Here is a 26,046-nt window from a genome sequence, read left to right on the forward strand (position 1 = left end):
TAGGAGTCGGGGAGTTGCCGTGATGTATGGCCATCGTTATGTGTTCCAGGAATTTTTATCGGTTTTGAATTACAAGACTGTAACATACAACACAATTCTGCCCAAAGGCATACCGTAATGACGTTTGTGCGAAAGAATTGTATAGGTTAGAATCCAAGCCAAGTTGCCAACAAAAATAAGCGATGTTTCTGGATACCGCACTATGCGGCACCCACTTAATCTTGTAGTACTGCCTGCGATCGTGGAAGTGCATGTTTCTCGGCTAATCAACGCACTAAAAATAACTAGAGCAATAATCAGTACTTGGCCATGGGGCGTCACTAGCTTGGTTATTAGAAAGCACCATAAAAAGATTGTTTAAAGGAGAAATCCGTAAGGTAAATCGAATCCTAAACTGAAAGGAAGATTCTGCCCCCCGGCTTGTGCTTTCCATTTGTGCCCAATATGATAAAAAGGCATGTAGCAAACCATTGTCTGGTGCCCAAAAATAAAAACTGCAACGATCTCGAATGTGTACGAAATGCACATAAGTGCAAAAAGAATGAGCCAGAAGCTGTGCAGTTTCGTTCATCAGCGAATCATGTATAGCGACCACAAGTAGGAACGTTGGCTCAGGACGTATTTTACAGCGTGAATTATGAAGAGCAGCGCCAACGGCCACGCAGTCGTCGCATCTAGATGCTACTCGACAATAAGAAAAAGTACCTCATTAATTTAACGTCACGTTTGGTTGTCATTTCCACTGTGTGCACGACGGTGCCGTTTCCACACAGTCGACGCCGCAAGTGCTGACGTGTCAGCAGGTGTTTGGTGTGCCATGACACTAAAGAATCCAGGACATGGGTAGTGCACACTTCGGCGCCTCATTATGCGCGACTTAGTCATGTGCAGGAGAAAGCCGCTGAGGACAGTGGAGCCCGTGCTGTGTACCAAGGCTTTTTAAGGCCCCTCGACGGAGGCATCACGCGCTTTTGTCTTGGGCCTCACGTATGCCCCGGCCGGACCCGTCCATAAAAATTCAGTGGTCACCTTTCAGTGTCCTGTTCGATTGCTGTTTATTTTTTAGCCTTTCCTTTTTCTCCCCTGATATCCTCTCTTCCCAATTTTTCTCTATTACTCACGCTGTTTAGTTCACCATTCTGTAGAGTGCCCAGTCTTGGGTACAATTAATCGAGTTACAGTACCAAAGTACGGCTCACATATACCTTGTTGCATGATAAGTCCTGCAGCGTCCCCTAGTTGCACTCCTAGCTTAGAGGCTGCCATTGCTATTTAAAAAAAATTGTATGAGAACCCCATATTTTCCATGGCTACCTTATTGTTTCCCTCCAAAAAAAGCAGACGCACCGATGGAGGCTTACCAACTCCTTCACTCGACCGAAAGGCTGGCAGCCGTTCCCATGTAACACGCTGCGAGCAAACTGAAAACCAAGCTAGAACACTTTCTCCTTTTGTTGATCGCAATTCTTTGACTGACACAATAGGTGTGGGAGATGACGTGGTAAAAATGGTCAGCGGGGACCTCCTGCTCGAGGTTCGTAAAAAACAACAGTATGGAAAGACGACCAGTCTCGTTCAGTTGGGCGATATAACCGTGATACTCCACCTATCAATGAACAGCGCGCTCGAACCAATATCTGAGGCTAATCCTATTGATCCGACCAAAACTGTGCTGCTCGAGGGCTGACAAGAACAGTAGGCGACTAATGCACAGTGAATCAACAACCGGCCTGACAAAAAAATCAGACTTGCCCACGAAGCCTTTCATGCTGACCTTTTGCGTCTAGCTTTCTGCCGCGGAAAATAGAAGCGGGATGTATTGCATTCCAAACACGAGACCCTGCTTCCAATGTCAAATCTATGACCATCACGCACATAGGTGGCCTGGCTAACTCACCGGTGCTGTCCAAGGCCACCCCTAGGACCAGTGTGCTGGCAGAACCCGGTGAAAGGCGTGAACCTCACTGGCGACTACGCTGCATATTCACGGTCACCTGCAATAAGAAAAAAAAAAGTAAAAAGAAGTCATCACTCCGAAAGTCAAAGAGAGTATCTCATTAAGAAAGGCCATTAGAGGAAGGTGTTCAGTATTGTTCACTTGACCGCGGCAAAAAAGGAGAAAGAAGTATATCGGCCATGATAAAGGCGAGTGAACACAAACTGCAATTTCTCCCGGTACATGGAACAACTTTATTTTATTAGTACTACTATGTCGTTACGGCTAATGTATTCAAATTAATAGAACTTATTCGTAACCTTAATGGATTATAAAAAACTATTATCTGAATGTAAGCCTAAGGTGTTTGGGTCCAGGAGAGGCATTTAAACTCAGAGCAATCAAACTTTCTCCGGTGAAATGTCATCTTCTGAAAGCACCGTGAAGACGGTGATACCTCATTCGCTAGTGGGACGCTCACTGTGTAGACAAATCTGTCACTTAACATCTACAACTTAAAATGCCCCTCGAGGCAGTGTATATGCGAGTAATTCTAATTGATAGATTCGTTGCAATTTCTTCCCTTCCCAATAATTCCATATCATTAAACATTGACTTTTATGGTTGGTAGATTCATTGATGCACCATTTATAGCGGGAATCTCGGTGCCGTGCGATAGATCGGCTCATGTACTACGTACTTGTAACTTCGGGTGGATGCTAATTAGATAAGAAAGAGGCCACTTATTTCAATGTATCAAACAAATATTATTCTTCCATTGATTTAGCAATTCTCAAACCACGTTTCTCCCCAAAGTGTGTGGGATGTTATTACATTCCTTTAGAAACGACCCCATCCCATTATCATTTACTTAAATGCAGCAACTCGCCTCTTTTCCGCATGTCGCTACGTTATAAGTAGTTTCATACGATTGCTCGCATTTTGATGCGAAAGCATTAAATGGTCCTTTGACCAAAATAGACGGCGTCTGTAGCACCGAAACGACACCGATATTCCAATATCTGGGGCATCACGCCTCGGGCGCTGGTGATCCAGGGTGCGGCCATCGACCTTGTCGACGTTGGAGTGAGGCTCCTTGGACCAGCTCTAGGCTCTCACGGTGGTGCCGGGCACTCCAGGAAGGATCCCCTTTCAGAGGCGGACCAACACGTACGATAGTCCCCGGGGCATCTCGTCAGCATTCGGAGAAGTAGCGGCGGAACCCGGCGTTAGGCCTAGCCAAGGAGGCCAGAGTGCTTGGACACCGAAATAGTACGGGACGCTGACATCCGAGACGGAGGAGCTGGCCGGCCGATACCAAGGCAACAAAGCTTGCCGACTCGGCAGGAGCGCCAACTGGGACCAAGAGCTGACGCACATCGGACTGGGAAATACGTGCGACAACAGAACTTTGTAAGAGCGTCCATATTTGCTGGCGCGCTGCCATAGGCCAGGATTGCCGGACTTTCGCGCGAAACGCGCTAAGGACTGGCGTGAACGGCAATCAGGACATAGTTAGTCACAATTAAGTGGGTGACTAAGGTGCGATTGCTCTTTATGGCGTTGCATTCCTTAGGAGTGTTGCGTAGAGTTCACTGAGTGTTGAGTGTGTTGGGCGTGAATGGGTTTCGGATAATCAGTAACCCTGGCACGACGCATCTTAATGTAGGCGGATTGACGCGTGTACCTAAATTTTTCCGGTGATCCCGTTTCACCGCGCGAAGTCTTAAGTTATCGCTCCGCGCATGACGCACTTGCATGTATCAGAACCTTTTGGATCATCCTCACAGATTTTGTCTCCTGCCTATGTTGGAGTAGAACCTTGTGTAATCAGATTTCATGTGAGAAGATAATAGTGTTCCACATACTGTGAAGCGCTTGATCGCATGCGATTCATCTGGAATCTTCGGACAAATATTTATAGATATCCGACTCACTTGAGCCGCAGATTAGTTTTCCATCGATCGACGTATATGCTCGGTGCTATCATTCAGCCCAAGTGAAACTTGTGTTGTGGGCACAGTTTCGTTCAATAAGGAGTTTGTTTAGTGACTCCCGGTTCGGACTACTGGGTTCCTCACCGTCACTGCAACGTGAAAATACCGACGATTTACCTGCACCTTGGCGGAACCTTAGTCAATAATTAAAGACAAACCTCTTATCCAGGTGGAAGGTATCTGTGTTGTCTCACACTGTTTTAGTTGCAGCTGTACTATCTGTGCCAAATGTAACGCGAACAACGAAGCCCGTGTCGCAATCACAACTGAAACAATGTGGGCGCCGTCGGCTAGTCTTGCTGCATTAGGCGATGATGCTCGCCTTAAACTGCTTTATTTTGGCATCTGATTTCTTTGATTTTCTGTTCTCTCACTTCGAAATTCAAGAGAAACAAAATTGTGGAGAAAATTTCGCCGTGAAGATCCAGCATCATCGACCGTTGATGTCAAACCAGAGATGTCCTCCTCTCAATGCTGATGACTGGCGGATGGTGCACACCAGACCTTTATGTTCAGCTTCGGAAACGCACTCCGCTGTTGGCGTCTCATACGTTGCCGAAAGCAGAATATTTCAGCATATTGTGAAAAGGAAGAAAAGGGGGAAGGGAATGAAAGGCAAATGTTGCTGACAAACATACCCACACACGCAGAATTTTCCCAGAAATTTTGCGCACTATTTGAATTAAAGAAATGATAAATTATTGAAATTGAAAGTGGCTCAAAAAAACGACTTCCCGCACGTGGGGCGGAATCCCACGTCTTCGCAATGCGCGTGCGATGCTCTATGCCATACCATAATTTTAGCTCTTGGGGACGCCGGCGCAGGACGCCGACACCGGATTTTCTGTAATATGTACGGCACCCTTAACGCTTTCGTGTTAAATGTTATCGGTCCATATTTAATATTCAATAGACGCAAAAGACCTTTGACCTCGAGGAATGAAGATTGCAGCAAGACGGGAAGAAAACACAACAAAGTACTGGACATACTTTGTCGACACCCAAGCACGGAAAATTTTACCCAATCAGAAACAACAGTCATACGGTACCTGGCATGGCGGCAGCCAGTAGAGCAAGCTGGGGAAAGTTTATCGCATTATATATTTTATCAGACTCTGGCAGGTCATCGTAATGGCAACTTTGGGTGCAGTGCGTTTTTCCTTGATAACGAATAAATTTTCTCTTCTAGGTTTCCATAAACTCTGTTTAACACGTTTATCAAGCATCAACATTGTGGCAAACATGTAGAAACACTCTTATCCTTCATTATTCGATTAAGATATTTTATAAATAAAAGTATATGCTAGTCAGTGCACACAGTGGGAAAAGTCTTGCGTGAATAAGGTTTTTATTTTATTTTATTTTTATGTAGGAATACTGGAGCCCTCACTTGAGGGCCATTACAGGAGAAGAAAAAAAAACACAAAAAGATAAATTCAACACCAAAAATACAATTACAACACAATTTACTATACAATACAAAACAATTTACAGGGAGGATGAACTGGTATACGCAGAATAACAGTAAGCATGATCAATTCTTAATTATGCCGTTGCCTGCAATACAGTTCTAGTAGAGTATACAATTGGCTAACATTTTGTGATGTTACAGTGCAGTGCGGAAGGCCATTCCATATATTATTACCTGAAGGAAAGAACAAGTATTTAAAACCATCAAGGCGTGTTTCATAAGGCTGTACACTAGCACTGTGGCTTAAACGCGCACGGTGTTTTAATGGGGGGAAATGTATGTTTCTTTGTTTATACTTGTTTGATTTCTGGTCATATAGAAAAAGAATTTCAATCGTTGATTTCATTCGTTGTTCGTTGTCCGAAAGGTTCAAAAATTACTTCTAGGAATTGCGTAATTACGTCAACATTGTCTAGCCATGCTAGCACTTGATATTATTGTTTATTGACAGATTAATTTAGAAAGCATTGAATATAGTAAACGCGGAAATAAATGGCCTTCCGTATAGCTTTTGGAGCACATATTCCTCTACGAAGGCTACACACACTCATGTGTGTCGGTTCCGAAAGCTATGAAAAACCAGAAGTATAACAGGTATGTGCTAGTCATCATCATCATCAGCAGCCTGGTTACGCCCACTGCAGGGCAAAGGCCTCTCCCATATTTCTCCAACAACCCCGGTCATGTACTAATTGTGGCCGCGCCGTCCCTGCAAACTTCTTAATCTCATCCGCCCACCTAACTTTCTGCCGCCCCCTGCTACGCTTCCCTTCCCTTGGGATCCAGTCGGTAACCCCTAATGACCATCGGTTATCTTCCCTCCTCATTACATGTCCTGCCCATGCCCATTTCTCTTTCTTGATTTCAACTAAGATGTCATTAACTCGCGTTTGTTCCCGGACCCAATCTGCTCTTTTCTTATCCCTTAACGTTACATCTTTCATTCTTCTTTCCGTAGCTCGTTGCGTCGTCCTCAATTTGAGTAGAACTCTTTTCGTAAGCCTCCAGGTTTCTGCCACGTAGGTGAGTACTGGTAAGACACCGCTATTATATACTTTTCTCCTGAGGGATAATGGCAACCTGCTGTTCATCTAAGAATGCCTGCCAAACGCACCCCATCCCATTCTTATTCTCCTGATTATTTCCGTCTCATGATCCGGATCCGCCGTCACTACCTGCCCCAAGTAGGTGTATTCCCTTACGACTTCCAGTGCCTTACTGCCTTCTGTAAATTGCTGTTCTCTTCCAAGACTGTTAAACATTACTTTAGTTTTCTGCAGATCAATTTTTAGACCCACTCTTCTGCTTTGCCTCTCCAGGTCAGTGAGCGTGCATTGCAATTGGTCCCCTGAGTTACTCAGCAAGGCAATATCAGTAGCGAATCGCAAGTTACTAAGGTACTCTCCATTAACTTTTATCCCCAATTCTTCCCAATCCAGGTCTCTGAATACCTCCTGTGCGCATACTGTGAATAGCATTGGAGAGATCGTATCTCCCTGCCTGACGCCTTTCTTTATTGGGATTTTGTTGCTTGCTTTGTGGAGGACTACGGTGGCTGTAGAGCCGCTATAGATATCTTTCAGTATTTTAACATACGGCTCGTCTACACCCTGATTCCGTAATACCTCCATGACTGCTGAGGTTTCGACAGAATCAAACGCTTTCTCGTAATCAATGAAAGCTATATATAAGGGTTGGTTATATTTCGCACATTTCTCTATCACCTGATTGATAGTGGGAATATGATCTATTGTTGAGTAGCCTTTACGGAATCCTGCCTGGTCCTTTGCTTGACAGAAGTCTAAGGTGTTCCTGATTCTATTTGCGATTACCTTAGTAAATAGTTTCTAGGCAACGGACAGTAAGCTGATCAGTCTATAATTTTTCAAGTCTTTGGCGTCTCCTTTCTTATGAATTAGGATTATGTTAGCGTTCTTCCAAGACTCCGGTACGCTCGAGGTTATGAGGGATTGTGTATACAGGGTGGCCAGTTTCCTGGAACAATCTGTCCAGCATCCGTCAACAAATCTGCTGTTACCTGATCCTCCCCAGCTGCCTTCCCCCTTTGCATATCTCCCAAGGCTTTCTTTACTTCTTCCGGCGTTACCTTTGGGATTTCGAATTCCTCTAGACTATTTTCCCTTCCATTATCGTCGTGGGTGCCACTGGTACTGTATAAATCTCTATAGAACTCCTCAGCCACTTGAACTATCTCATTCATATTAGTAATGATATTGCCGGCTTTGTCTCTTTACGCATACATCTGATTCTTGCCGATTCCTAGTTTCTTCTTCACTGTTTTTAAGCTTCCTCCGTTCCTGAGAGCATGTTCAATTCTATCCATATTATACTTCCTTATGGCAGCTCTCTTACGCTTGTTGATTAACTTCGAAAGTTCTGCCAGTCCTATTCTAGCTGTAGGGTTAGATGCTTTCATACAGTGGCGTTTCTTGATCAGATCTTGATCAGATGTGCTAGTAGCAAGGAATAAATTACTTGAGGCAACACGCAGAAAGGCAAGTAGCACAACAGAAGTGAACAAACACACAACGCTTCACTTCTGTTGTTGTCCTACATGCCTTTATGTGGTTTGCCTGATGTTATGCACCACTAACTAGCTCACCTGACTGTTTTCTTGAAGAAATCAATTACTGCACTCTGTATGTGTCACCTAATGAGCATCTGTAGGCTTTCTTTGTGAACTGAGTGTATTGCATATGTAGACTGCTACTCTTCTGATAGACTGATGTTGCACTTCCGCTGAATCACCCCGTTGGCGAGACTTTTCACCTTTGCTTACGCAACAAAAACCCACATAATTTACTTCAGTATATTAGCGTTGTCTGAGCTACTAGCGGGTTAACATCGCCTGGTTAGCACAGCCACAACAAATAAAGAAAGCACACTGAGGCCTGCGCGATGTAGAACAAGCTCACAAACCATCGACGCCATATCTTTCTGCGACCCGCCGTGGTTGCTCAGTGGCTATAGTGTTAGCCTGCTGAGGTCGCGGGATCGAATCCTGGCCACGGCGGCCGCATTTCGGAAGGGGCGAAATCCGAAAACAACCGTGTATTTAGGTGCACGTTAAAGAACCCCTGGTGGTCTAAATTTCCGGAGTCCTCCACTACGGCGCGCCTCAAAATCAGAAAGCGGTTTTGGCACGTAAAACCCCATAATTTAATTTTAGCTTTCTGCGAGTTGTGCTCAGTATGCGGTCGTGTTTGCAGCGCCAGAACCTTTCGTACCGCAACCATTTTCACGAACAAATGGAAGCAGGAGGCTACGGAAACTCGCCCCCTTGTACTTCATACGATGGGGAAAACAGCAGAGTGAATCAGCTCTTAGCCAGAGCACAGGGAAAGCTGACTCTACTTACCTGTTGTGGCTACATAATCGCAACTGCTATAAAGGTTTTGAAGTTGGCTCTTTTTCATCCATATTTGATTAAGGCTTGTAAAACACAAATCTACGAGGTGCGGAGTGGGAAACAGTGCATTTTGTTTAACGACAGCAACCACTCGGCATGCTGGGCGTGACTGAGATACGAGTACTGAGTACGAGTACTGAATACTGAGATACGACTATGCACGGCGCATCAGTGTCCGCTAGCGAAGAACCGCGGCAAGTGCGAAGCAGTTGCAGTTCTGCATTGCTAGCGGTTAGCAAAGACAGCACTGGAACTTGTGCGCAACACGACAAAGCGTGCGCCACTCGCCAGGTGAGAAGAACTACCTGCTTCATTTCGACCGAGCCAGAGAATGCCACATCAGTTTGCAGAATCGTTGCCTCTGGTTATAAAAAAATTAAAGGGTTTTACCTGCCAAGACTACTTTCTAATTTAGACAACCTGGACTTCCCTAACGTGCTCCTAAATCTATGTACGCGTGTGTTTCCGCATCTCGGACACATGCAAACGCGGCCGCCATGACACGGATTCGATGCCGCGACCCCGTGTTCAGCAGCCCAACATCATAGATCTGGTAATAATACGCTAGTTAGGGCTACCTTAGTTTCTATACCTCCTGCGCTTCCACGAGCGCTTACACGAGCAACAATTTTTTCCCAGCAGGATGCGCATTCCACTTTGAGAGCAGCATGAACGAAAAGTGGCGATATTATCCGATAACCGTACTTTTTTTCGTAGTATGTGAGCTTTATTAAATGATTTGGCAGATAGCATGGGTAATCGGGGCCCCTCTGCTGCCATTCCAAAATTTGTGCATTAGGGTCAAGCTAGTGGCGGGCACAAACGTCTCGTTTTTTTCCAGATATGCGGTATCATTTTTCTCGAAACACCGAAGTGACAAAAGTTTTATTAGTTTCCGTTCTTTTTTGGCATTCAGCGCGCATGCGCGGTGATTCAAATACGTGCCAAGGTAAATATACCTGGTAGCGAAGCTTCCACAGGATCGCATACGTTCAAAACATGGCGGTCCATCGCCTGTTCATGGGGCTTAGCGCCATCTGTATGTGGTGGGAACACTTCCGGCGGAAAAAAAATAACGTGACGCCATGTCCGTTAAAAGCAGAAGTGACGTCATGTTGTTTTCGAAGGCGCGAAATTTGTTTTGTTGTTCTTCCTTTGGAGCTATATGTTCAAATGCCCCGCCATTCAGCTTGATGGGTGTTTCGAGCTTTCAGAGCAGAAAGTGATGCAAGAAAAGGCCAGCCGTACGGTTGTCGAAATCGCATCCCTGCACAGAACATACTTTCTTTGGAGGCCGACGAAAGCTTTAGGTGTAGAGTGCTGATGCTATTGTCGGATGCCAAGCCCGTCGGCCAGCGCAGTCGCAGGAAAACAACTACACAATTATCTGGCGGTCGTAACTCACTACTTTTGACTGAACAGATTAAGAAGCAATGATAGTGCCCGCGTCACCAAATTCAGACAAACTTCGACAAGCAAGAAAGCACAAATTTTGAGGGGGGCGTATTTCACCAGGTGATACGAGTGTGCTTTTCTGCCCATTTCAAGACGTGTATTGCACAGCGAGTGATAGTGGCGTCAACGCCCCCTGTAGCGATGGGCGCTGGCAAGAAATGCATTTATTAATAATAATAAATTAAACGTACTTCCTTAACTCATCACGAATATATAAAACTGACTAGGAATTTTATTTTCGTTGAATGGATCTAACTGTGTCTCGTTTGAATTAAAAAAACGCATTTTTCTTTCCCAATGTTTGCTCCCTCCAAACATAGTCGCGCTTCAATCGCTGCTCCCATAACCCCCCATGCTGATGTCGGTGACAATCTGTACTGAACCGCTTTTCGCCCGAAGCTTCGCGACCTATTTGAATCGACCTTGTACGTGCAGTCGACAATACACGCCAGTTACAGGACATCGAGACATCAGACATGGCTGAAGAAAGCAGCAACGAATGCATGCCTCTTGACTTGAGCATGAAGGCCGAAGCAACACAGCGTACTAGCCGTGACGGTACCCAGGGCGCTTCATCTACATTGGGCGCCTGCAGAACGTGAGCTTTACCACTTGTCAATTTTTTCATTCAATACTGTTACCCTTAGACATGACCCATATAATAGGCTTTAACATATGTATATTTGTTCCCACCTAAAATGGGTCTTTTTTACAGCCAGTTTGAGCTTTGAAATCGAAGGCATTCTTAGGTCAAGATGCGTCTACGCAAGGGCGGTGCGAAAATATTGCCCCGTTTAGGCAAAGTAAGCTACTTAGTCCTCAGGTTACGATTTTTCAGAACACGAAGCGAACGTATACTTACAGAAGAAAATACTTTTCTTTGATGTATAAGTATTGTTCTCCACACACGCGATGGGGTGCTATAGCTAGAAGTCCCGGGTAGAAATTAAATACAATTCCACCCCTTTTTTTCCTTGTGACAGCTAGTAACTCTATGACGACTTTTTTTATTATTTGTAGGATTTCCGACGACGCCTTCCGCTACCCGGGGAACACGCAGCACACGCCCACGACCGATGAGACTTGCAACGTCGACGGTACGTAGGCGATTGTCACGCGCCTTTCCCTCAAACATGGCAAATAGCCCTTACGGTTACAATGGAATCGGTACATTTATTGCGTATAAAGATGCATTTTACCTGCGCGGCCAAGACTGTTTCCGCATGAACCAGCTGATAACTGTTCTCAGTAAGAAATGCGTGCTCATCTGAATATATCCAAATTCATACATACCCTATGCCGTAGAAGTTTTTCAATGAATGTGTTCTTGTATCGGGGGGCAGATAAAGCACGCTCCTAGATGATGAGGGCAGAAGCTGAGACTGTACATTCCACGCAATGAATAAGCAGCTCGTAAATTGAATCATAGCATGACTATTGGTCTACAATTCTATTTGCCAAGCTGGATATCGGTGGGTTTGACCTAGTAACATCAGGAAAATGTTTCCCTTAAGCCGATAACGATGGCTTACAAAGCAAGTGCTTTGATCCAAATGTCATGGGTGGTGTGCAATTATTTCGGCGTTTCAGATGTTTTAACAGGGCTGGAACTTTTTAGGCAGAGTGTGAAAATTGCTCATGAATAGCATGTTATATCCTGCAGCAGACATATCCCGCTGCGGCCGAATGTAGACATTATAGCACACAACAGCTTATATTGAAACTCTTCGTTCTTTCATACGAAGCAAGCCACAGCCGCAGCATAAGCAATTATAAATATATAATGAAATGCAATTGTTGGGTAGTTGTTTGCGCTGTTGCAATAAATCTTTACCAAATATCCCAGCTATGGGCACCTGAAGCATAAACACTATTCGTAGTGGCAGAGTAACAATCACTTTACCGAACGATTTACAACGAGTGGGCCACTACTTCAATATTGTAAAGCTTTGTTATGAAGAAAATCTACGCCATGCCGAACACCGGTCTTCCAAATTGAATGTACTTTTTGTAAGGTGATTGGCTTTCCTTGGATACGTCATCCATTATTCGTACAGCCAGTGTCCGCACAACCTATTTCGCAGGCGACACGAACGGTGCGACTTTAATGGTGCGACTAATAAAATTGAGAATTACAGACAATAAAAATTAGTTCTTTAATTTACGCCTTTGCTACCACACTGTAGTTCATTCGATGTCAAAGATGCAACTAGAATCTTTAGTTCCGGTGGTTGGGAATCCGCGTTTAATGTTTTCTTAGGCATACGAAGGCATAGGCACTAAGACATGTGGGTGCAATGATGCCATAAACATTCTTAGCGTCCTCAACCCTCCCCTCCTTCATATTGTAAACAAAAGTGCATCCAAAAATACGACGTGTCCATGGTGTATCAATGCTAATTGCAGTTGCCTAGATGGTCATCCTGAGAGTTTTATGCCGTTATTTCCGCCTCTTAGGTCTCTCGCGTGTTCCTTTTGGTTTCACGCAATTGCTGCGCCGTTATATAAGACACGTGCACCTAGCTATGATACTTGCAGCGCTTCCCATACAGTCAACACTTTCAACGTCCTTCGAGGCTTTCCGCTGCATAGTTTAGTTATATATTGCCCCGTGAATTAACACTTCCGCATTTCCTTCCAAGCTAATGCACTTTCTGTAATACGACTCTTATATATGCGCAGTGAGTCGCCTTTTTGAAAGCTGTTCGATAGTCTATTGATGACCTACACAGGAACATTGTTAAAGACAGCCGTTTTAGCGCTCGTCATGAGCAGGGAAACCTGCAGTGCTTACAAGCGGTACTTATGTTCGTCACTATACAAGACTCGCCAAAAGGAGTTCGGATAAGCACTTTCTGAAAGACGAGTACGTATTTTGATTAGGCACCTGCGTCATTGAAGGCCAATAAATTAAGGGCATACGCCAAACAATGTTAAATCCCTCGGTAGAAATGCGTCCTCTCACATTTGCATGGTCATCGTCGGCGTCGAGCTATGCCTGCTGCTTGTAAAAGATAAAGAATAACTAAGAACTTTATGAGGCCTCTAATGTGCTTATTACTAGATAGCACAGCAAATATTGCGTCAAGGGTTTCACGCACAAGGGACCGAGATGTTATTTACTTTTACCACACTCGAGTTCTGCCCGTGGTTTGAGGTAAAGCGTGATAAGCGTTAGAAGAATCCAACACTACACAAGCTTGATCGTGCATGGTTTACCCATCAGCACGAAGTTCTTGCATGCATTCGAGACATAGATAAAGCACTGCGTATAAAAGCACCGCATTAAAGTTTCTCTATCACTAAAAGCTTCTTGCCTTGCACCATAAGCATGGAAAATCCATTCCCATGAATTTCCCTTGCACAACGGCGAATGAACACCTTAACTATAACTTTATGCCATAAAGGTGTCACTGAAAATGGGAGCACACGTTACCAGTACCTGGGGTTCATCGGCAACATTGATCACGCAGGGCCCGGCTCAAGAGGCGCGGGCAAGGAGGAAGCATCAGCCAGTTTTGAAGACAGCGCCATGTAAGTTCACATTAAGAAAAGTTTCGTTGCAAAACAACTCGGAGACGACAGCGATGGCTACCTGTGTAATATGCCTCTACTCGGTAATTTCTCCTTGGAAGACCTAGCTGTGATGGCTGAAACAGGTACTGCATCAGCAGTTTTGAGCGTACGGCCGGAGCGGCTGGCCTTGACTAACTTCACGATTCCAGCTGCGTGACCGGACACCACACGGAAGTGTGCACACCCGATGCCTCAACCACAACGCTATACAGGCTCGCCCGATTTTCCATCCTGTTAACATGCCGCAATGTGCAGTACACTTGCAGGTTTGCTCCCCATTATGGAATATGTAAAGATTGTGAAGGGAAGATGCTCATCCAAGTCGAGGCTCATAAAATGAATGAAACAGGGTTTACCTGTTTTCCTGTAAAATTACTGCAAGAATTAGGCTTCAACTGAGGCACTTGCACGAGGGCTAAAAGTCCCGATGCCTTAAATGCCAAATATTAGCTGGTGTTTAGACATTATGCTCTCGGCGTAAACAAAAGCCTTTACCTGAGGGTCTACTACCTAGTTAAATTTGGAGAGAAATGGATGTGCTCGACAACACCCTGTACCAGTTTTGAAGCTTGTGGAATTTAAAGGAATGTCATAATATCGGAACCGAAGCTGTTGCATTTTAGATTCGTCATATACTTAAGAAGGCGTTGAGAAACTCAAGGAACAAAGTTACATCTTTGTGAACGTATAATAGTTTCCAGCAAGTACGGACGCGAGCACAAGAAGTAGAAACAGACAGGACAACGCTGGACTTACAATTGAAGTTTATTGTGAAAACATTCCACAAATCACTGCCATGCATGTGTATACACCCAAGAACAATAACAAGATTTGTAGTCAATTATCCGCAAAATCTCTACGCGTATACAAAAGCGAAGTCACACCCCTTCCCGACAAAGGCGACAATAAGTGGATTGACATGATAAATTTCGAAATTGCAGTTCATCATTGATATGAACCGAAGGTTCACTCACACAAGTATGCGGACCAACTTTTTGATGTGGAACGCTTCGCTAATTTTTCTTTCCAGTTTCTGCGCTCTCTACCCACTATCGATACACTAGGAAAAAAAGGTCGGCATTCGTGCTTTTTGCAATGCAATGGCAAGTTCTCTCCTGTAGCTGTACGTAGCAAATGGCGATGCTCACGCATGCGGTAATTACCGCAATGACCTGTCTGGCCGATATAGGACTGTCAGCATGAGAGATGTATGCGATACACAACCGAAGATGCAAAGTGTTTGTGAAATTAAGTGATGTGCTTTTTTCCACAGCCACTAGTCGCATTTTTCTTCTCCGCTGTGATGCTTGTGCACAACCTAACCAGTTTGGTCGGTGCCGAAAACGCTAGTGTGACACCCAGAAGGCGAGATTAATGTCGGCAGGGTACTCGGTCTCACTTTTGATGGCTGTGTCAGAATCCTTGTTTAGAAAGTACACAAAAAGAAAACTGTGGAAAGCGAGGACAACAATGAAACTTGAAAAAGAAAAAAACGTCGCAGTGATGCCTTATTTGCATGGCTTGTCTCATCATCTTGAGGGGGTGACAAACTGGTTAGGTTTTGCAAAAGCATCACAGGAGAGAAGATGTGACTAGTGGCTGTGGAAAAAAGCACACCACTCTTTTTCACAAAAACTGTGCATCTTCGGTTCTCGGTCGCACAGCTCTTTCATGTGAACTGTCCTATATCGGCCAGACAGGTCGTTGCATTAATCCCCGCATGCGTGAGCATCGCAATTTGCTACCTACAGGTACAGGACGGAACTTGCCATTGCATTGCAAAAAGCACGAATGCCGACCTGTTTTTGATAGCATATTGATAGTGGGTAGAGAGCGTGTCAAACTGGAAAGAGAAATTAACGAAGCGTTCCACATGAAAAAGTTCGGTGCGCATACATGTGTGACTGAACTTTCGGTTCATATCAATGATAAAGAACTGCAATTTCTAAACTTATGATGTTAATCCACGTGTTGTCGCCTTTGTCGGGAAGGGATGCGATTTCGCTTTTGTGTACAAACAAACCTTGTTATTGTTGTTCGGTGTATACGCATGCGTGGCGGTGATTTGTGGAATGTTTTCACAATAAACTTAAGTTGTAAGTCCAGCGTTGTCCTGTCCGCTTTTACTTCTTCTGCACGCGGCCGTGCTTGCTGGAAACCATTATGCGTTCACCATGCACCAATTGGCCCAGAAAACTACTCTACTGAACTCATTTCTTTATAACTCAGAAACAAAAAGACCTCCACGATTCAATCAACTGCCGCAAATAACATATTTAGAGCGCTCAAAATGGATGTATTACACAGCTCACTGAAATTTATTGTTTTACGGGTAGATCATTCGCCAGTCTTCCGACACTGTACCGATTTCAAGCAAATTGCAAATGAATATAAAGAAAGTTGTCCGCTTGGGTTGCTCCAAGCAATGCAGCTAATAAAACTGCGACAAATGTTTTTTTCGTGTAGTTTCTAAGTTTCTAATTCTAATTTCTAGTTTCTAATTCTAAGATTCTATTCTTTTTAACCTTAGCGCTTTCATAATTTATCGCAGTTGCAAACCTATATAAAATTTATAATGCATACATTTACCGGAATTTACCTGGCCCTATCACCGGAAATTTGAATTTTTGATAGTTCTTATTTTTTCCTGAAATAATCCGGTCCTAATGCCGCCGAAGCTGGCATGATTAGAAACGACATACAACGTAACACAATACGACTGTAACCAAACCATAACATCGCATGAGTCATGTCAACATGGGCAACAAGAATAAATCTAAGCACATTACCACAAGAATAGCGACCAATGTTAATCTAGTGCTAAGCGTAGACATTTCAAACGAGCTTCTGGCTTTACAAAAGACATTCACCAAGCGCGCTGTCTTTGCCCTACTGCAAGTCATATTTTGCTTCATCAAATGGTTGGAAAGATGTCGTACCAGCAGTGCCTTAAATCGACGCTTGCAGCGCTCATCATCTTATCGAGAAAATAAAGAGAATACTAACTTCTTCGGCAGCATATTTTATCCAATGTACATGAAACACTGAATTATTTGACGTATATGCGCTTGCTACGTGTGGCGGGAAATCACTATGTGTGTGTTGTTCTCGTGATGCCTTCGGCCGCAACGGTGTGCAGTTCGAATGCAAGACAAATACCAAATGAATCCATACAAACACTGCAGGAAAATATGCACACAGCAGTTTTTCTTCGTATTCGTAATGTGGGACTTCAGTTAGGACGTGTGATGTCCGACGGGCAGTCAGTCCAGGTCAGAAATAAAGCAACTAGTTCGCCTTTATTTTAAAGCGAAAGATTCAAGTGACTAATTGCAACGGCGTATACCCGGAAAATGCGGCTCTAGTGCAGTGAGAAAGAAATATCATCAACATTAATGTCTTATACCGACATCGTCCGTAAGCGAGCAACGATGAATATATGTATATGAACGAAGGAAAGAAGCATCGAACGTACAAACAAGCGACGAAAAAAATGTGTTAATGAAAACAGAAACAAAACGACCTTAAGGTATTGCATTAGGTTCTCTCATGCAACGTTGAGGAGGTCAACCTACAGTGCCAAATGTATACTTCGTACTGTGGCTCACTATGTCCGACCCGTGAGATTGTACAACTTAACTATAAACATTAACACGTGTACAGCAGGCCTTCGTCTTCAGGTGTTAGAAGAGTGTAACATGCTGCCGAACTGTTTTACTCTTTGACTCTGAAAAATTCACTGATAATTTGGAAAGCCCATAATACGAAATTTCAGAGCAGCATTGTATGTGTTTTCCTTTCGAGATATATGGAGTCAAACATTTTGCGAGAGACACATAGCAGAGATAAATCGCGATGGATTTTGCAAGTGACTGATCGATGGACCCAGTGTAATAGCTGGTGCTGCTTGGCTTACATAAAATACTACACAATTCGCGTTGCGCGCAGAATCTAGAATGGAAAACAATTGCAAAACAAGTCAACCGGACGAAGCAAACCAATCAAGCTTGAGCGAGAGCCGACACGAACTGACGAGCTGGTGATAGCACGAGATAAGCCCTCTGGCTGAGACCAGATGCTAGTACGAAACAAGCAGTCGGGCGGGTTAACAAAAAAACCAGTTTTGCGTGCTCTTATCACAGAAGGGGCAGCTGTCATTGGTCTCCGCCTCTCCACCGTTCAAGGCTCGCGTCTTCTGCCTCTCCGCGTTCGCTCTTTCATCTTTCGCTGTTGTGCTCGTTCACTGGGTTACGCCGCCGACGCTCGCCGCAGGAGCGGATCATTAAGAGCTGCGCCATGAAACGGAGACGTATTTTAGCCGACGCAAAACGGTCTTTTTCAATGACAAATGTCTCACTTCCGAGCGCACGCTTCTGGACCGTTGCCTGAATACTCCTTGTGAGCGTGTTGAAGGCGGAGTTGCATTTTCAATACTATGACCGGCTAGTTTTCTAACTTACCATCACTGAGAGATATTTATACTCTCCTGCACCTGTTTCATGTAGTATGTACATGATGTATTAGGTAATGCAAGGCTTCTGTTATGCTTGAATCTCGAACGAGAAAAATTCTTAATTTACAGTTCAGCATCACAGGGCACTGAAAGCACCAGTGTTCAATTTCTGACAATCTGGAGCCCAAATCGAGCGCTAAATACCAATGCAGGAACATAGGGGTCAAATTGAGCGAGTCACCTTACCTTTATGGTACCGCTTACATTGTCAAACTCTCATTGGGTCAAAATCTGCTTTTGCCATCCCACAAAAAAAGTCGGCCGTATCTTGAGCTAAATTGTCCATATCCTTGCAGGATTGCTACTCAAACCGGAGGAAGAGAACAGCAAGTGTCCAGCGGTGTCAGCGGGAAGGTTTCCAGCAGACGGGACACTTCACACGGGCAACCCAACGAACCTACGGGAGGCACAGCGCCCATTTTAAGAGCACGCGATCGATCGCATATCAAGCACTCAAATTACAAATGCGAGACATGTGGTAAATTTCTATGTAGCGCTGCTACTCTAACTGCACATTACCGCACGCATACCGGCGAAAAACCATACAAATGTGAAATATGCGATAAATTGTTCTCGGACAAGATGAATTTCCGTAGGCATCAACTGATTCACAAAGAATTGAAACCCCATATCTGCCAAACTTGTACTAAAGCATTCAAAAGCAAAGTGGCACTTAAAGTTCATCTTATATCGCACAGTAACGACAGACCATTCATTTGCGACATATGTAATCGCTCCTTTAAGTATGTCTCAACTTTGAGAGAACACCGCAGAACAATTCACGAGGGTAAATAGCCGTACGATTTTTAGCAGTGTGCATTTCGGTCTTGCTGCCTTTCTGGGGCAGCTTTTACAATATACGGACACAGCCATGGGAAAATTTGTTTCGCTTACAAATTATTCAATGCGCGTGATGTTTTGGTTATCTCGTTGGCTCTTGTATTCTTAGCGAAAATTTTTATTTTTTATCATACTGCTGACAAATGAGAGGCTTTATTCGACTCAAATCATTTGAAACTTAACCATATATCTTCTTCCAGAGCGAATATTTTAAGTATTGTGGTATTCAGGTGTAACCTACATCAGTTTTAATGTGCAGTTTTTTATTCACTCGGAAGTCATCTCTTTTGACTTGCCCTGCGCTCTAACTACCGCAGTGGAATTTTTTAGCCTGATCTGACAAACGTGACCCTGCGAGCGATGATAGGACAACTCAGATAGATTTAGTTAGTATTATTGACCCACGTACTTCTGTATCTTTTTCCAATGTACGCGTCTCACGGAATAACAAATGTTAAGTTACAGCTGAGGGCATGAGACAACATGTATCAAAACATTCTACAATAGTGGAGCGTTTTCTAATAAAATTGCACGCGTAAGGCGAATACAGTTGTGCATTCTGGAATACACGCGAGTGCCAATGATAAGGCTGGAATCTATAATGAAAAAAAAGTGAGAATAGCCCATACTCGTTAACCGCAAATCAGTGGTTCAACGATCGACTCATGTGCCCGGGACTATCATTCTGCCCGACTGTAACTTGTTTTGTTGGTTCAGAAGTACGCCCAATAAAGATTATTTCATGACTCACGGCTCTCCTGACTGCGTTGTTCACCGTCAGTACAACGTGACATCTGGTGGAGGGGCTTCATGGAAACAGAATAAACCCTACCATGGAAAAAACATGAATGTCGTTAGCGGCGAAGGAGATAGCCGCAGTCTACGACTACCGCCCGAGTACTTGATCTCTGCTCGAGAAGACTAGGAACATGGTGGCCCAGATAACTGGCCTAATGAGTGCCCGTGTCACCTGCAGCGACATGGGCTGCAGAAGCCAAGGAAGCCACCGATCATTCGCGGATCACTGTTTAGAAATCTGAAAAGCTGGCCGAAACCTACTCAAGAACCGCTATGTTTAACAATTGAAACCGTGAAAAGCTGCCGTTTCACAGCTTAAGTTTTTACACCATTTCACCAATTACATTTCTACAAACATTCGCGAGCGTCATGCTTAAGGAGCGGGCCTAAGTTTAATGAGAGCACCGTGATTTCGGAGCAGAAATCAACCCTTAATTCAGCCACGTCGACCCACACATGGCAGAGATTAGAGTTTTTCCTCATCTGCGGTTTCGGAGCAAGTGATTTACGTCGGATATGCAAACCACCCAAGACCATTGCGAAATTCCTAGCGGAAGCAACGGGCATTGAAAAGACTTTGGAAAAGCGCATTCGCAACATTTTTGCTAGTGCCCTCGCCGAGGTGAAAAATTCAAGCATTAGGCTCCGACGAACTCCAAAAGACCACCAAAACGTTTGCACGCGAAGGACTACTTTAAATGTTCTCTTCGACGCAGCCTGAAGTCGCCTTAATTGTTGACGTCGTCTGCGTGGAGTTACAGCAGCCATGCGTGGTTACTGAATTGGCGCAGCAGAAGACTGGAGTGATGGCCTACGTCACCGTCTTCAGGCGTCTCGGTCCCCCTTCGCGCCCGCACCTTGCAACTGCTCGCTCTGCTCAAACTGCGGTAAAAGCTGGACACGTCAGTTGCTTATACCTATACCGTGAGATGCTACTAAAAGGTTGTGCAGTGAATTCTTTGCATTCAGAGGAAGACGAACAGCCGCGTAAAATTGCTCACTATTTTGCTTTAACTGAATGGAAACACCGACGACTTTCTCGATCGCTGTCGCCAAGACACCACCTCTCACTGGAGCACCGAGGACAAACTGCGGCTATACGTGGCCGATATGTGGGTCCGTATCCGTTAAACCAAACACAGCTACTTGCGGAGGTGCGGTTTCTGTCTACTGAAGTGTCGAAGGTCCTCCGCCGCCAACACAAAATTAGTCTTCACGACGAAGCAACGAAGCGTTGCAATTTCGACGAAGCTTCGAAGAAAAAGACCACGCTCCCTAAAGGATGCCTGACGACGCCACGAAGCAGAGGGACAGTGTCACGGAGCCATACTCAGAGACGTCGAAATAACTAAGGTAAGACTATGAACAATCAACATCGTCGGTGTCGCCGCGCAGTGGCGGCTTTAGTGGACGGAGGACCTGACTACTCCGTCATTAATGAATCCTTAACCACACAGTCAATGACAGTTATGTATACATGGCAAGCAACCGAAGTCCGAGCATATGGAGGCCACCTGACAAGCATGACTGGAATGAGCACGTACGTCGAATACAAGAGGTGCTAGACACCCTTGCGTCGCAGAATTGGCCTTGTGTCGCAGGATCAGGACAGCTCACCCGTCTGCGTATCAAGCACCAGCCAAGGACGGTCAGACAATGCTACAATCTTCATCTTCGACCACGCTTCGTCGAATACCAGGCCGGCAACTATGATTGGGTTTGCAGCCTTATAAGCCGACGTGGACTGAGTGAGAAGCTACGTCATTTCGGAATCTACACGAAAATTGAGCGAATGTGAGCACGGCCCGTAACATATCTGTGTGTAGTCCAACTTCTTTGTCAGTAAGCGGTTTAACCTTAGCTAACCAACTATGATTTTGTTGCTTTAATTTTGCTTACTACGTGTTCTTTTGGTTTTCGCTATCGTTTGGTGCTCGCTGCCCGGGCACGATACTTCTTTAGGTGGACGCACTGACACGTGTGCTTTTTATCTTTTTCCGGTGAACTCGTTTCAGCGCCTAAGGTGTTATCACTCCACGCATGACATGCTTGCATGCATCAGAACCTTCTGGGTCTTCCTCAATGATTTTGTCTGCTGTCTATTGTTATAGTGGAACCTTCTGTAATCAGATTGAAACCGTGACAAGAATAGTGTTCCACGTACTGTAGGGCACCTGAGCCCATGCGATTAGTCTGGAATCTTCGCCTAAGCAGTTATAAATAACAGACTCGCTTGAGCCGCAAATGAGTTTTCCGACGGTTTAGGCGTGTGCTCGCTGCTATCATTCAGCCCGAGTGTAACTTGTTTTGTGGGCATAGTTTCGCTCGATAAAGTTTTGGTATCTTGAGTAGCGGTTCATGCTACTGTGTTTTTCCCTGTCACTTCAACGTGGAAATATCGAAGGTTAAACCGCGCCCTAGTGAAACTTTCGTCGACAGTACAAAAAACTTGTGCGGGGCTCTCTTATCGCAAACATCGCGGACCAGCGAAGCTGAGCGAAACTAAGGATACATAAAAATTGATGCCGCGTTCTTCTGTGGAAGGTTTCGCTTGGGACGGTGCGCCATTGCAGGCGCCTACCGCATCAGAAGCGATTTGTTGAGACGCCATATACGTGGGCGTCGTCTGCCAGGCGCTGCACTGCCGACCCTTAGCTCTGATGCATGCTAGCTCCGACGCCGTGTACCTGGTAGCTTTCTGAAATCCGGCGTAGCTAGGATAATGTTGATCTAAAGAAAGGGAAGACGCTTGATTCTGCAACCCGTGAGGGACAACGGCGAAGCGTCGAACCAAACGAGTGCGTGGTTTGTCGTTTTGGTTTTCTTTAAATCTGAGAGCAAAGACGTCACGCCACCTGTCTCCCCGCCACACCAGCTCCTTCTCCCTCTCTAGACTCCACCCACCTTCGCCGCGTCGCTATACTGCGCGAAGCTATTTCTTATACTCTGATTTCACTCTCTCTCAGAAATCTCTCCCCCAGCTTGGCGAAGCTGCGAACGTCAACAGAAAACCAGCGAGGTGGTAACAGCTACACTGTAGAAACATCTTATTCAGGTGGACTGTATCTGTGTTGACTCGCATTACTTTCCTTGCCGATGTACTATCTGTACCAAACGAAACACGAGCAGCGGATCACGTGGCTGAAGCATAACTGAAGGTAATGTGCACGCCGTGGGATAGTTATCACCATTGCCAGGCTCGCACATCAGGTTATACTGGATTATGCGACGGTGCTCACCCTTTACCACCGTATTTTTGCATCTGTTGTCTGTGATTTTGGATTTCTCCTTTTGAAATAAAAAGAAAGAAAGCAAAAGGCAAAATATCGCAGTATAAGGCGAGCATCATTGCCTGGTGAGGTGAAACCAGATGTATCTGTCAATGCTGATAACTGGCAGTTTGTGCACACTAAACTTTGAGTCGCGCTTCGGAAACGCACTCCGCTGTTCACGTCTGATTTGGCACCGATAGCAGAACACTTTAGCGCACTGTGGCAAGAGGCAATATGGGGGGAGGGAGACAAGAAAGGAAAGGAGACATTGACGTAGATTTTGTCCAATTTTCTGCACTACGCACGGAGATGTGACAAGAATGTTCAACCTCGAGATAACGCTCGAAACGTGGTTTGCTTGGGTATGTGAATCGTCACGTCGCCACTTAGACGGGTCGATATCAAGATTTTTTTCTAATCAACGCATTATAAGGTAGCGAGAAATGACCATTGCTTGCCAATTGGACCTCACTGGGTAGTAGGCGTTCCCAGACATGTGCTTTCAAGTTGTGCGATATAAGATAAAGGGGCGAGTAGCATACCGTCAGTTCACAAAAACGAAAACCATGGCAATTGCACATGCTCATGAAATACCTTTAAGTGTAGAAGATATGCATATTCCCTCGTCGCCGTATCATGTAAGGCAACCGCAAGGTGGAGCATTCCCTGAGGACATCTTGGAAAGCTGGGATGACGATTAGCCAAAAGCCACTCAGTCGTCGCATCTCAATACAATTCAAGAAATAGAAAAAGTGTTCCATTGCATTAAATTTCAATACCCATTCCTCTGTGTTTACATGGCGCTGCAGTTTCCACGCAGTTGGGGTCCAAGATGGAGGTTGGATCCTTCGTTACCTCACCGTGTGCGCTTAGCCGTGTTAGAAGAAAAGACGATTAGGACAGTTAGGACGATTTGGACAGTGGCAATGTCTTTTAAGGTTATTCGGAGGACGCCCTCCACGTTATTGGGTTGGATTCTGCGTACACCCCGAGTCACCCATCCGAGAAAATTCTGCGTTCGCGTTTTCCTTTCCCTTCCTTCAATAGCGTTTTCCAATTTTTCCTACCTTCCAATTTGTTTGTACGGCTCACGTATGCGATCTTACATGTAAAGTCCTGCAACATCTCATAGCCATTGAAATCTATACAACATACAAGGCTATGAGAACCCTATCTTCTGCTTCACTAGCGTAACTCTCCAAATAACTTCACGCACCGATGGAGGCTTACCAACTCTCACTCGGTAGAAAGACTTTCCCCCGTTTCTGTGTAGCAAAGTGTGATAAAACTCAAAACCAAGCAAGAATACTTTCTCCTTGTGTTGCTGGCAGTTCTTTTGCTTACACCATAGGCACGGGCTATAAGGTGCTAAAAATGCTCAGCGGATACCTCCTGCTTTTGTTTCGTGAAAAACAAGAGTACGAGATGCTAACCAGTCTTGTAATACTTGGAGATATTCCGATCACCAGCTTACAACACTGATACATAAAAAGCGCGTGCGGATAAATATTTCTGCACTGTCCAGCTCACCTGAGCAAAACGTGGTGTCCAAAATCACGCCTCGGACCAGTGTGCTGACACACCCCATTGCAAGAAGTGATATGCGATGGTTACCACGCAGCATAACCAGGATCACGTGCAAAATGAAAAAGAAGGAGAAAAGTCGTCGCCCTCAATGTGAAAGAGAATACCACGCTTGAGTAAGCCCATAAGAGGTGCTCAGTTTTTCACTACACAGCCTTTGCTGATAGGAATCGTAAGCAGCGAGGGCGGGAGGAGGGGGAGTGCCGCTCAAGGCAACTTCACCTGCCCGACCTCTGTGCAGCTAGCCACCCGCCGCAATCGTTATAGCTTCACTCACTACGGCAGCTGGGCGACTCCGGCACCGTCGGGCTACATCGGCTCCCATCACGAGGCGACGCCAGAAATAGGTACGAAGAGCCTGAAAGCGCGGGCATCCAGCGCCTTCCAGAGGACAAGGGACACATCTTGGAACACTTTCCTTTTAGTATCACTACTATTGTGTTGCAGATAATGTATTACAATGCGAAAGGGCTAATTGAAACCTTGATGCCCTTAGTGAACTATTAGCTTACCATAATCCTAAGGTGTTTTTGAGTCCAGGAGAAGCACTTAAACTCTGACCAATTAAACTTGCGGCGGTCGGCCATTTTGTGATGTTACAACTACGACGGCATTGCCTCATTGGCTCGTATGGCAATAATTATGCAGACTAGTCTGTCACCTATAATCCACAACTTAAAACGCCCCTCGAGTCAGTGTCTGTACAAGTAATTCTGAATGACAGATTGCTTACGATTCCTTCTGTTTATCATCGATCTAATTGCGTATCAATAAAAACATGATTTTATGGCTGGCGAGTGAATGCTGGTGGTGAATTCTCAACAATTCTTAGTGAGACTCTCGGTGCGATGCTGAATCTAAGCACATGGAGCAAGATCTTGTAGCCTCCGGTTAGCGGTTAATAAAGAGGAGGTCATCTATTGTAATGTATCACACAATTAATATTGTTGTATTGATTAAGCGCTTGGCCCAAACAAATACAAGCACAGATAAACAAAGACACAGATAGACGCACACTACAAGAATAATTTTTAAGCGATGACAAGCAACGCGTCAAGTAAACGTGGCACTTGCTAACCGGGCCAGGCGCATGCAGCCTGCACGTACGATCAGGCAAGCACCCTTCGCAAAACGATCCCAAAATGCGCATTAAACTGCTCGAGCCGCGCCAAAC

The 26,046-nt window shown here is 44.9% G+C and overlaps 2 protein-coding genes across 4 annotated transcripts in view; one reads left to right on the forward strand and one right to left on the reverse strand.

Annotated features, from left to right (window-relative positions):
• LOC135919797 (zinc finger protein 85-like) overlaps positions 1 to 19,964 on the forward strand; it is a 60,735-nt gene extending 40,771 nt beyond the window's left edge. Inside the window, exons 9-12 of the mRNA XM_070530218.1 lie at positions 10,706 to 10,887; positions 11,310 to 11,386; positions 13,763 to 13,823; positions 18,675 to 19,964. Of these exons, the coding sequence (XP_070386319.1) occupies positions 10,706 to 10,887; positions 11,310 to 11,386; positions 13,763 to 13,823; positions 18,675 to 19,173 (819 nt within the window). The 3' untranslated portion in view covers positions 19,174 to 19,964. The remainder of the gene's footprint in view (positions 1 to 10,705; positions 10,888 to 11,309; positions 11,387 to 13,762; positions 13,824 to 18,674) is intronic.
• LOC139046653 (zinc finger protein 625-like) overlaps positions 1 to 26,046 on the reverse strand; it is a 272,993-nt gene that overhangs the window by 183,916 nt on the left and 63,031 nt on the right. For all 3 annotated transcript variants that reach the window (XM_070530210.1, XM_070530209.1, XM_070530208.1), the window contains exon 3: positions 1,898 to 1,994. The gene's annotated coding sequence lies outside the window, so the exon portion shown is untranslated. The remainder of the gene's footprint in view (positions 1 to 1,897; positions 1,995 to 26,046) is intronic.

Source organism: Dermacentor albipictus, unplaced genomic scaffold (assembly GCF_038994185.2).
Source record: "Dermacentor albipictus isolate Rhodes 1998 colony unplaced genomic scaffold, USDA_Dalb.pri_finalv2 scaffold_64, whole genome shotgun sequence".
In the NCBI taxonomy this organism is placed as follows: Eukaryota; Metazoa; Arthropoda; class Arachnida; order Ixodida; family Ixodidae; genus Dermacentor; species Dermacentor albipictus.